Below are 13,220 nucleotides of genomic sequence, written 5' to 3'. Positions count from 1 at the left end.
CAAATTTTAATTTATGTGTGAATAATAATAAGGATAAAATGAATTATGGTGAAAATTGGTAATTGAAAAACCTTGACATAAAGTGGTAAGAATTAACATAAAACTTTATAATTGTAAAACAAGTATTGTTAAAATATTGACATAAATGTGTGAGATTTAATGTAATACGTTAATCATAAATCCAATAAACATAATTTTCAGAGAAATTAAATATCTAAATTGTTATTCTAGAGTTTAAAGTGCTTTACGGTTTACAAATCTTAATCTATATATGAATAATAGTAAGGATAAAAAAATTATAATTAAAATTAATAGTTGAAAAGTCTTGACGTAAAATTATAAGAATTAATATAAAAATTATAAAGGTAAGACAAACATTTTAAAATATTAACAAAAATGTGTGAGATATAATATAATAAGTTAATTATATTAAATAAATAAAATTTTTGAAGAAATTAAACATTTAAATTGTTATTCTCGAATCTAAAGTGTTTTGTGGCTTACAAATTTTAATCTATGTACGAATAATAGTAAGAATATAAAGAATTATAGTGAAAATTAGTAGATGAAAAGTCTTGATATAAAACCATAAGAATTAACGTAAAATATTTTAAAGGTGGAACAAACATTATCAAAAGAATTAACGTAACAAGTTAATCATATGTTAAACAAACATAATTCTCGAGAAAATTAAACATTTGAATTGTTATTTTCAAGTTTAAAGTATTTTATGGCTTACATATTTTAATCTATGTATAAATAATAGCAAAAATAAAAAGAATTATAATAAAAATTAATAGTTAAAAAGCCTTAACGTAAAACTGTGAGAATTAATGTAAAAGATTATACAGATGCAACAAAGATTATCAAAATATTAACATAAATGTGTGAGATTTAATATAACAAGTCAAATAAACATAATTTTCAGAAAAATTAAACATTTAAATTTTTATTTTTGAGTTCAAAGTGTTTTATGGTTTATAAATTTTAATTTATACATGAATAATAGGAAAGATAAAAAAAATAGTGAAAATTAATAATTGAAAAACCTTGACGTAAAATGGTAAAAATTAATATAAAATTTTATAAAGGTGGAACAAGTATTGTTAAAATATCAACATAAATATGTGAGATTTAACATAACAAGTTAATCATATATCAAATAAACATAATTCTTAAGAAATTAAACATTTGAATTGTTATTATCAAGTTTAAAGTGTTTTACAGTTTACAAATTTTAATTTACGCATGAATAATAATAAAGATATAAAGAATTATGATGAAAATTAATAGTTTAAAAATCTTGATATAAAATCGTAAGAATTAACATAAAATATTATAGAGATGAAATAAACATTTATCAAAATATTGACGTAGAGGTGTGAGATTTAACGTAATAAATCATAATAATAATTTTAATTGAATTAAATTAGTTAGATATAATGTTAATATTAAAAATAATAATATTCGTATTTTTAAAATAAAAATAAAATAAAATAACAATTAAATAATATTTAAAATAAAATAAATAATTTAAAAATTATTTATATTGTTAATATAAAATGGATAAGTTTAGAAATTATTTATGTTGTTGACCTATTAACTTGCTAAGCAGGTTTTTTATTATTTTTTAAATTAAATTTAATTAGCTTTACAGTAAGGTTATATTACTGTGAATTCATTAAGTATTTGACTTATTAATTTATGTATAATTTTTTTATTTAAAAAATAGAATTTAAATCCCTCCCTCGTTTCCAAAACCAAAAATAATGCAAATGCTCTACACTTTCTCTTTCTAACTTATTTATTGTCATTAATTAGTAATTAATCAACTCAATTTGCACTTAACTATACCTCAAAATTCGCTAAATATTAATCATGTTTTGTGTTTATCCCTATACACTGAAGATGATGATTTAGTTGCTGTACAGCATTATGTACTCTTCTGCTGACAAACTATGCAAATTATTATTATTAGTATTATTGGTATTGAAATGGAGTCTTTTGTTTTAATAGAAGGATTTAGAGATTCTCTGGTACATATTATTTATATTTTAACTTCTTTATAGTAATCAATTATAAAATGGTAACATAAGTTACGTATAGAAATAAAAATATATATTTTTAAGTATTGCATCTCGTATTTCACATAAACCAAGCAAACTAACCAATATAACAAATCAGTATATAACATAACAAATTCAACATAAATTATGTTAAGTATAATATTTTAAAATACTCTGAACTATTTAAAAAAATTAAATAATTTTTACTTTTTTATTAACATTTAATCAATATTTTTGTACTTTTTACATAAACCTTTATGGTTAATGGTTAACTAATTATTCTCAATCAAAATTTTACTTATCATTTTATACCAAGTGACATGTTAATATGTTATAATGAAAAATATCGTGGTATATTGATGTGATATGATAATATAATATATAATATTTTTTACTTTTCATATTAATATTATGTCAACACCATTTAGATATAGAATGATAAATGTTATTTTAATTAGTAAAAATTATTTAATCATTAGATCTATTAATTTAAAATAAAGTATAAAAATTTTATTAAATGTAAATAATAGACTAAAAATTAATTAAAAAAATAAAAAAAATAATTAATTTAAATATTTTTAAATAATTTAAAAAATTTTATAAGCATTATCTCGATATATTAGATCTATTCATCAAAGCTTTGTTAGCAAAAGCAATGGGCTATGGTAATCTTGCAAAAACAATGGCAATGGGTTTGTAATGGACTAGACCGGACATTCTAGTAAAGCTACTCGGGTAAACAACAGGTCCAACAAATCCAGAAGCAAAAAGGGGGCATTCCTGTCATAACACAGTCTACGATCATTGAACCCCAGTTCTCTAGGGGAGGGTTTTGGGCACCGGGGCTTATTGATTCGCGGTGCAGAAATTCCTTTCATTTCTCCTTCACTTTCTCGCGTTTCCTCAGCAGACAAACGGGAGTGTAGGAGCTGACTCTATTTTTCCTTTAAACGCAGACAATGCAATCGTTTATTGGTGGGAGCATCCGATTGGGTCAAAGACATGGTTTTTACAGCTGGAGCGGTGCTCATTTTAAAGCCAACAGAGCTTATTTGGCTACAAATAATAGCAGCAGGTTGATTCATGGATCCAACAATTCAATCAATTCTTCCAGGAATCACCTCCTGCAATCTCTTGGAGTATGGCTTTTAATTTATTTCCTTTAATTTTTTTGGGTTTTGTTTTAAGTATTGTTTTAATTTGTTTTGCACAAGCCATTGTCTTGCCTAAAAACTTTTCCGTTGTTGAGTTCTCGTTAAGTATAATTTGACTGTTAATTGCTGCTAGGTCAATATCTTTGAAGTCTTGTTGCTTCTTATGTTTTTGTAAGTCAAATTTTGAAGTAAGTTTGTTACTAAGCATGCAAATTATTTTAGCAGACAAGATTGGGATTCCAAACAAAAGAATTGATGTTGCCCGGTTGTTCTGACGGATGTTCGATGCCTGGTTTGTCTCAGTTGGCTGCAATGATGTCTACTTGCTCTAGCAGGTCTATGACAACAGCTGCCTCGCCTACTCCGGATTCTTCCCAATCTGTCACTGATGTGCCTCCTCAAATCAAATTTAAAAGGCTTGATAAAACTGCCAAGCACATAATGCAGGAAAGTATTTTTTTTCTTGTCACTACCTTAATGATTAATGGTATGTTTTCTAATTCCCATTTCGAATTGTATGGATGATGTACCTGCAGATTCTGGATAAGGAAGCAGTGGAAGAGGTGAAGGCACAGAGGGAGATACCTGACATTAAACCTGGCAACATTGTGCAACTCAGAGTGGTATGACATTTTTTTACAGGGAAGGTGTTATTACTATGTAACTATGGCATGGTATTGAGCTGATTAAATTAATTGGTGTACTATTGGTGAGTGCAGGAAGTACCTGAAAACAAGCGACGTGTTTCAACCATAAAAGGCATTGTTATAGCTAGGCGTAATGCTGGCCTAAATAGTACATTCCGACTGAGGAGAATGGTAGCAGGAGTTGGGGTTGAGTCCCTCTTTCCACTGTGAGTACCATCCAACTTTTTTTCTTTCTAACAAAATTCAGGCCTGAAAAGCATGTTAAGTAAGATTTAATGTATCAACTTGAAAAAAAAAGCATGCTACTGTTTGTTGGATGACCTGCAGGCAAGGTGCAGTGAAGTTGCATCACTAGCGCCGTATAATATCGAGTTTGAGTATCAATGGAATGCAAATCATTGAGAAATATGGTCACATATTGAGACACAGAAATGACAAGAATATGTATTCAGAGGATTAGGTTTTATGCTCTCAAAAAAAAAAAAGTTACAAAAAGTTTCCACTAGACTTTTAACATCTTTTAAGGACTAATGAAATTGAAGTTCAGCATACCCTATATGGTATGTTATTAATGATATGCAAAAAGAATGTCTGTCACATAACTCACTATAAAAGTGTTGCTTCATTGTGCTTCCAAGGGCAAAACTCTTGTATGATTTGGTTGCTATTGAAGGTGTTTAACAAATTGCTAATAGTGAAGGGTTTCTGTTAGTTCATGCTGACAATCGATTTGCTCAAGTTTCATTTGCATAGTTGTTTTAAGCATGAATTGTCTCTAATCTAATAGCCCTAATAATCTCTTCAGTCAAACTAAGTTTTTGGTATAGGGTTTCTTTTGTTAAATTTTATTAGTTGTAAGAGATTCTATAGTAAATATGAAAATGCACAAAGGGTATCCAAACCAGAAACCAGTGATCAGCACCCATTATCACGAGTTTAAGTGCATCCTCTCATTCTCCAATTCAGATATAATAAGCCAGTGAGTTTGTTTTAGCTACAGATATATGAAATTTCATTCTTTTGTATCCCAGATTCAACAATGATAGAATTTCTGTGATTCTTAGGCCTGTACAGGAGCTTCTAGTTGAAGATAACATGGGAATGACCTAGAATATCACTCCATCAGAGCACCTTTTTATGAAAGGCAATATCGCTGAGAGGAAGAGGGAGAGACTGAGGGTATTCATATTGATAGGGAAAAAGGCTTCTGACATGAAAATGTGTCCTCTTCGTGCGTCAGACACAGCTATCTGTTAACACTGAGATAGTGTCATCTGAGCAGGATTGTTGTTGAGTTCTTGGGTTATAAGTGTGTGATAAGAATGGTTTTTTATAAATAAAAAATTCACAAAAAGGATTATCCTTTGGGTGGCAGTCAAACTTAGGCATGCATCATCATGTCATCTCGTGTCCTTCACCAACAATCCAGTATCTATCATCAAGTTTGGGCCCTTATTTTTATCCGTTAATCAGGTTTTGCCATCTGCTTAGCTCCCTAGCCACATTCCGTACATGCCCAAGCATGTAAATGTTAAAGGTAGATTCATTGATTGTTGTGTTTAAACATATAGGTACTATTTGACCTACTGCAACCATCATGACTGATGATGGATGAGTTGGACTAGTACCTAGCTTGCCATATGGATTGTATTGATTGAGCTCTGTTGTGGGTGGGTGCACAAGAGGTTGAAGTTTTTCATTCTACTAGTACTTTTGTTCCTACTACAACTGTTTAATGCTTTCACTACACGGTAAATGCCAAAATTGCTTGATTAATTTGTTGGTTGGTCTTCTTTGACTTCTCGTTTTTCAAATTTTCTAATATTCTTTCATTTAATGACTAAAGTTTAACTTACAAAGGATTCAATCCAGAAATCTGGATTCACCTATGAGAATCATTTCTGGTTTATGGAAAAAGAAAAAGACCACAATCTCCTTTTGGCTTTCGTCCTTTTGTTGTGGCAACTTCACTTTTAATCTTTACTCTTGGTACAGGTGTGTTTGTTTATCATAATTGGTAACCAATAATTTTATATGGTTTTTGTAATTTCCCACATGATACTATATCCAGTTTCTTTCTTTCTATTTTATATAATTCACCAGTCTTTTGTTATGGAAAAGAGTTGAAAATATCATATAATTGTTCTCATTGTTTGTTCAATTTGGTTATACTTAATCTTTTACGTATTGGTCAAATAAGAGTGGGTGATGGATGACAGGTATTCCCCTAACATAAAGGAGATTAAGGTGCTGGACAAGAAGAAAGTGAGAAGAGCCAAGCTTTACTATCTCAGGGACAAGATGAATGCTCTTAGATAATCTTAAAAATGAACAGCATGATTTGAGGCCAGTGAGAAATCACACATGGCTTCATTGCGAAAAATTGTGGGGTCTAATTGTTTTGGCAGAGAATTCCTCTAATTATCTAGTTTTCTTTTCTTTTTATTTTCTTTTATTTTTGAATAAGTTATCTTGTTTTCCCTTAATTTTTTGCTTCTCCTAAACAAAAAGTATGAATCGATCCTTTTTTTTGAGAGGAATGCTTAGCAAGCGGGTAAAGGTATAAATTTATGCTTACTGTTGGATTGCTTGGATTGTTTTTCTAAATTTGGATTCTATCCTTTTGATGGTAAGGGTGTTGAAAGATAAAATGAGCATTGATGGGGCTGTTGCTTGACCAGTGGAAAAGGTTACCTCTAGAAAATGTTGCTTTCTACATAGAGCATGCATCTGAATAACATGTGAAATATATGCTTGGGATCAAGACATTACATGTCCATAGCATGTTCCCATGTATTTCCTCCATGGTTCCTATGGTCAAGCTGTCATCATCGATCCCTTAACATGAAAGAATATATTGTTATAATTAACATTACAAATCAAAGATTTGAGTCGTGCCATTTATATTTCATTCCAAACCAAGCACCTGCATTTCTTAATTAAAGCACTCTGCAATGTGAGATAGAATTTAATAACTTATTCTTTTGTTTTAATTTTGATTAATCAACCTTTTCTATGCAGCATACTCTATTTTGAAATTAATATTAGATTTTTAAATAGTATAAAGTTTTAAGCAAAGGGTATTATTATTATTATTATATCTCATAAAAATTACATGCAAAACTAATATTTTAATGAAGGGTCGACATTAAAAAAGTTGTTTTCATTGGAGAAAATGGAAATTATTTTTAAATATTTTAAAATCATATATGACAATTAATTTCAAATGAAGTGAGTTAAGGTGTCTAATGATTGAGCTATCCACTCAGGCCTATTTCAACTTGGATCGAATTTGGGAATAAATTTTTCAGTCGAAGCTCATCCCGGATCCAACCCAATTATATAAACAATAATTTTTAATATAAAAACAATATTTTTATTATTTTAACAATAAAATAATAATTAAATGGGTAGATGGAATTGGATCATTTTATTTTTTCCGTGATGTTCGTTATTTTCCATCTATATGGTTGGTTGATTCGCTGGAAGCCTGCTTACCCATTTCTCATGATTGCCACTCCCATTAATATCAACAAACAGACATTCAAATCACTGTATCCTTATATTTCCACTAGGTTTTGTCCCTCAGCAGTGGCAAAGACAATATCCACAATTCCGTTAATTGGTTTTGTAGATAAAGGCCTGCATATATAGTTATAGGTCCTCAAAGTGGCAAAGAAAAAGGGCGTTGAAGCGTCAAACAAACTGTAGAATTAACGGCTGCCCAATGACAACACTTTGGGCAATTTTAACGGTGAAGAAAACTGAACAATTTTTGTTTTATCTTTGGAAGCATTAATTAAATTAATTCGATAAACTAAAACTGTCAATTGTTAAATTTAAAAATCAATATTTGCTTTCTTGTGTTTTTAACTGCTGCGTTTTTATGTGATTATTGCAACTGCATGAACACGGGAGCCGGTAGGCGGCAAAAGCCAACAGATTAGTAAGGTGCCACGTAGCATCTGCAACATCTAAGAGGAAGGGCCCACCCGGAGATGGCAATATCTCTGTGGAAGATAGAACCAAATTTGTGGGACTGCTTCGGCACGTGCTTCCAAATTTGAGCTTTTGCAAAGCAGAGCTCAATGTCAATCTCCTAAAATTGAATTTCCTAGAATTACTAAAATAAGAGGAAGAAAAGGAAAACGCTGGAAATGATTATTAAATTACATTTGCGAGAGTCAGACAGTCATAGTCGGTTTGCTGATGCCCTGAGCCATTAAACGCTTCTCATTGACGAAACACCTCCCTCTACCCGTCCATCCATCACACCTTCTTCACCCCCACCCCGCGGCGGTCTTTTGTTTTTTTAATTTTAATTTTTTTCTTTGAAACTACGACTTGGGTTTATTTTATTCTGCAATAAATAGTTTGTATTTTAATTGTATAAACAGAGAAAGAAATTGGAAATTACAACAAAATTTTATTTTTTTTCCTTTTTGGGGTGGTGTTTGAAATCACAAGAATGCCGCAGAATTCAACGTCCGAACAAGAGCAAGATGATTCCGATGCTGAGTTCGTGGAGATTGATCCTACGGGTCGTTATGGTCGGGTTAGTTCTGTCACTGTTTCATTTCATTTCCTTTTTGCTATATTTTTGGTTTGTGTTTTGAGTTAAATAAAGTTGCCCATTTTAGAATAAAGTCTCTATATTTAATATTTGATGCTGATTGGCATTGGGGCTAATCTTAATTGATGTTACCTTTAATGGGTTATTTTGTTTTTGTCTTGTTTTTGCATTGGTTATTGCAGTACAAGGAGGTACTAGGAAGAGGGGCTTTCAAGAAAGTGTATCCTTTTCTATCTTTTCTTAGTTCTCTTAGTCTATATATTAATGCATTTTTAGGCTTAATTCATGAGTAGAGGCTTCTTTTGAATCCTTGATCAAGCTGTGAGAATTTAGATACAGAGCATTTGATGAACTGGAAGGTATAGAAGTAGCATGGAATCAGGTTAAGGTCACAGATCTATTGCGTAATTCTGAGGATTTGGAGCGTCTTTACTCAGAAGTTCATTTGCTTAAAACTTTGAAGCACAAAAATATAATTAAATTTTACAATTCGTGGATCGATACCAAAAATGAGAATATCAACTTCATCACTGAGATTTTCACTTCAGGAACATTGCGACAGTAAGTTTTTGATGTCCTGATATGTTTTTCTTAATGTGTTTACAGTTTTATAATTCGTTTTGGTTTATTGCAAATTTTATGTTTGATTGTTCAGGTACCGAAAGAAGCATAAGCATGTTGATTTGAGGGCATTGAAGAAATGGTCTAGGCAGATCTTGGAGGGTCTTCTGTATCTTCATAGTCACGACCCCCCAGTGATTCACAGGGATCTGAAATGTGATAACATTTTTGTCAATGGCAACCAAGGTGAGGTTAAGATTGGGGATCTAGGGTTGGCTGCTATTCTTTGCCAGGCTCGTTCAGCACATAGTGTTATTGGTAGGGATCATGTTCTTAATAACTGTCAATACTACGAGTTTTGGAACCATCATGGATTTGAGTACAAATGCTAAAGCAATTGCTAATGTTCTAGGTACACCAGAGTTTATGGCACCAGAACTCTATGAGGAGGAGTACAATGAGCTTGTAGATATTTATGCTTTCGGCATGTGTTTGCTGGAACTAGTGACCTTTGAGTATCCATATGTTGAATGTACCAATGCAGCTCAAATATTCAAGAAAGTGACCTCAGTAAGGCATTTGCGATCTTTCCTGTTTTAAATGTTTATGGATTGGCTCCTTCTTTACTGTGTGCCTTGCTTATTACCTTATGCTGATTGGTTGTAATCCATGAGTACAAATTTGTTGAAGAAGTTTAGGCCTAATGCAATAACAGGTGGAAAACATTGACCCCCTTAGAATATTAGTTCGTGATGTCTACAAGTAAAGCCTTATATGTTGCTAAGGAAAGGAATTAAAACCTAGACCCTGCTTGTGCTTATTCACTTAATGAGGCATGCCCTGAGATGGCCTAGGCAGTCAACATTGCAACTTTCTGGACTAGATTGAAATCCTAATTACTTGTTGTGGGTCCTTTATATTCTTTATGAACTTCCCTTTACTAATAATGTGGAGATATTCTAAAGAAACGAGAAATTTGGCTATATTCCATCAAAAAAATAAAAAAGAATTTGGTTCATTTGTTGAACTGAAGAATGAGTTTGGTAGGAACCATTATGTCAGCTGGAAATTAGATTATTTCCTGAAGCAACTTGAATTTTCTTTCCTCATCAAGTTTAGAGGTTGTTATCCTGCTTAGCCGCAGTGATAATATTTGCTTTTCACTTTTCACTGGTCAAGTCAACCTTGGTTTATTCAGCATGCAAGCTATACGAACTAAGTTTCTAAGTTAGAGTTGAGGCTCTGTGGGGTGATGGCATTGAATATATTTAGAGGATAATCTGCATCAATAAAATTATGAAATTTGTTCACTTAAAACTAATCAACATCCATGATCTTTTACTTTTTTGACCTCAAGCAGCTGAATGGTTTTTCCAATCGATCTCCTTCACTCTTCCATCTCTTGATCTACTTAGTGCATGTTTTACTTCTTATTGCTGCACTCACTTCCAGAGGGAAGACTTCTATTTTAGGATAAACTTTTGATCTTCTGCAGAGCATTCCTGTAGTTGGAGCCAGTGTAGCCTCAACACCTATTTAACAGAATTGTCTAGCCCATAGAAGTCAAACGTTTCAGCATGTTGGCTTTGTTACTGTATGCGAATCCTGAAGTCAGGTGGTAGAGGTTTAACAAAAATGGATGGGCTTAAGCTTCAGTTAGAAGTGTGCTTTTGAGCCATAGCCTATGCCGTGCTTTACTACCTTTCCTTTTGATTAAGTTTATTGACTGGATGATGAGGACTGATGAGCCCGATTGAATAGGAAAGATGCAGACTTGGGGCATCCTTGGACTACAATATATACCCTGCTTCATTATGGCCAATAATTAAAAATTTGATAATAAGCAATTAAATAAATCTCTGACCTGTCAATCTGTCATTTTCAACTTGTATAGTTCAGTTTTCTGCATTGAATTGAATCAAAATTTCTGTGAACAATTTGCCTTTTTTAATTATCCAAACTTTGCTATGGTAGAATTAGTGGCATAAAATTGAAATAGTTGCTTGGCAATTGAAATTTTAGGTAATAGAGCTGTTTCTGTGTATTAGACACATTTATTGATAATGGAACAATTTTTCTTTATTCTCATGGTTTTTTCTTCCTTGGGCAGGGAATAAAGCCAGCATCATTGGCAAAAGTGACTGACCCTGGAGTCAAGTTATTTATAGAAAAATGTATTGCTAAAGTCTCTGAACGGTTGCCTGCAAAGGAACTTCTAGGGGATCCATTTCTCCAATCAGATGAGGAAAATGACAGTGTAGGTCGTTCTTTACGACCTAAAGCCCACACTTCAGGTAGAATTTAGGGGCTTTTTTTGAGCTTGAAGGCTTTTAAATATTTTGGCCCTCACATTTTCACATGATAAATGCAGGTAGTAGTTCTGATCCGACTGATTTCAGGAGAAGTACGAAGGATCTTCAATCTGAGGCAAGTGTAGATGTCAAAGTGCAAGGTCAGAGAAAAGACCTGAACACAATATTTCTGAAACTAAGGATAGCAGATTCCACAGGTCTCTCTCTCTCTCTCTCCCACACACACACACACACACACATGTGCATTCCCTTGTATGCCTTTTCTTCACAGTTCTTTCACTTTTCATCCCAGGAAAATATTTCATTCATTAGCATATCAAATTGTTTTTCCTATTGAAACTGAAAAGCTTCCACATTGTCCTAGGTCAAATTCGCAACATCCACTTCCCATTTGATATTGAAGCAGATACACCAACTGCTGTTGCTAGTGAAATGGTTCAGGAGTTGGACCTAACAGATCAAGATGTTCCAACAATTTCTGAAATGATTGGGACTGAAATCCGGTCCCATATTCCTGATTGGACTGCGAGAGAAACTCCGAGAGATAATTTTGTAGAAGTTGCAAATTCTGATGACTATATCTCTGAAAATAAGGGTGATGGCTCTCCCCTGGCTTATGAGCCAATCTCATCTCCAGGCAGTCTTTCTCTGGAGAGATTGCCATCAGGTCGAAGATACTGGTCTGACTCACCCAAGGTGGCTGCTGGTGGAATCTCTCCAGCTGGGACTGGCCTTTCAAACTTGGCTTCTCCGGTGGATTTTGTAAGGTTTGCAGATAGCTTTGCTGAACATGATGAACAATCTCATGACAGCTATGAAAGTGAAGGTAACATAAAAGGTGGTACTTCACTTAAACGACTGGAGAATGAGTACACACATCACAATGGAAGAGATGATGGTCAGGGGAAAGATGGAAACAGATCTGCAGACATGCCATTGAGCGCATCTGGTGAAAATCTGCATGATGGTACTGCAACATGTTCGTCAAGAGTGAAATGTAAGCTATCAAAGGATACTGAATCAGGAGTGAAGGTAATATTCGAGAGACTTGAGTTTCTATTGGTAAAGCAGCAAATAGAGATAGATGAGCTAAAGAAGAAGCATAAATTAGCCATATCAGACCTTCTGAAGGAAATTTCTCCAGAAATCCGTGAAAAGGTTTTGGATATGTGTAAGATGAAGATCCCTAACTATAACATTCAAAATGAGACAATCTGCTAAATTGTGCATCCAACATACGTAGGCTTTTACATGGGATTTGAATTTGCTTCTAGTCCTGCCTAACTTTGCAGTTTGATAGTAGTCCAGCTATGTTCCTTGTTAAATATCTTATTCACTGAAAAGATGACATTATACATCTTAGAAGGGATAATGATACTACTAGATACTCCATTATTCTTCAAAGAGATTTCATTTTGTTGGTAAAGTTGGACAGCCTATTGGTAGCTGATAAATCTGCATGAGTATCTGATATGGCTATTCAGTGGCTAGACAAGAGACACGATGCTTTGGAACTACAGCCGAAGGCATGCGTTCTAAGTAGATTGATTCATTGAATGGCAAGCCATGTTGGGCTGAAAGGAGAGGATTCAACAGAAGCTTTGGTTTCCATAAATAGCATGGTACTGTTGAGGTGAGCCATTGTTCCTGCAAGTCATGTACCTATGTAATATAATTTTGCATATGCCTGAAGAAATCTGCGCACCATCCATACACGAGTTTCTTCTTTTTTCTTTTTTAATCTGTTTTGTGTTGTTTTAATGTTCAAAAACTTTGTATGGAGCATATAATTGTACATACGATTTCTATCATTTTCTCCAACTACTTGAATCTGGTTGCCTCAAATTGCTGTGCATCATTGCTATTGTCTTTGATTGATTTTTTGGAAATGTGGCTTGTGTAATCCA

The 13,220-nt window shown here is 32.8% G+C and overlaps 2 protein-coding genes across 6 annotated transcripts; both read left to right on the top strand.

Annotated features, from left to right (window-relative positions):
* Window positions 1-2,863: 2,863 nt before the first annotated feature.
* LOC110417823 (large ribosomal subunit protein bL19c-like) lies at window positions 2,864-6,453 on the top strand. 5 transcript variants are annotated; one of them, XR_002445355.2, is made up of 6 exons: window positions 2,864-3,205; window positions 3,443-3,667; window positions 3,757-3,843; window positions 3,940-4,073; window positions 4,932-5,340; window positions 5,439-6,080. XR_002445355.2 is itself a non-coding variant. In XM_021430376.2 (5 exons), the coding sequence occupies exons 1-5, from the start codon at window positions 3,026-3,028 to the stop codon at window positions 4,975-4,977; spliced, it is 672 nt and encodes a 223-aa protein (XP_021286051.1). In that variant the 5' UTR covers window positions 2,864-3,025; the 3' UTR covers window positions 4,978-6,080. The 5 variants fall into 5 exon arrangements, 4 of the variants coding, with proteins under 4 accessions (XP_021286051.1, XP_021286049.1, XP_021286052.1 ...); XM_021430376.2 differs by having other exon boundaries at window positions 4,932-6,080; XM_021430374.2 differs by lacking the exons at window positions 4,932-5,340; window positions 5,439-6,080 and adding an exon at window positions 6,087-6,453 and having other exon boundaries at window positions 2,873-3,205.
* A 1,509-nt stretch (window positions 6,454-7,962) lies between these two features.
* Window positions 7,963-13,158, top strand: WNK3 (WNK family serine/threonine-protein kinase 3). Its single transcript, XM_021429859.2, has 8 exons — window positions 7,963-8,422; window positions 8,623-8,660; window positions 8,774-9,001; window positions 9,096-9,319; window positions 9,414-9,571; window positions 11,112-11,295; window positions 11,373-11,510; window positions 11,678-13,158. The coding sequence occupies exons 1-8, from the start codon at window positions 8,336-8,338 to the stop codon at window positions 12,532-12,534; spliced, it is 1,914 nt and encodes a 637-aa protein (XP_021285534.1). The 5' UTR covers window positions 7,963-8,335; the 3' UTR covers window positions 12,535-13,158.
* The last annotated feature ends 62 nt before the right edge of the window (window positions 13,159-13,220 follow it).

This window comes from Theobroma umbraticum, unplaced genomic scaffold, assembly GCF_002168275.2.
Source record: "Theobroma umbraticum cultivar Fairchild unplaced genomic scaffold, ASM216827v3 scaffold_50.0, whole genome shotgun sequence".
Lineage (NCBI taxonomy): Eukaryota > Viridiplantae > Streptophyta > Magnoliopsida > Malvales > Malvaceae > Theobroma > Theobroma umbraticum.
This window is presented reverse-complemented; position numbering and strand designations above follow the sequence as displayed.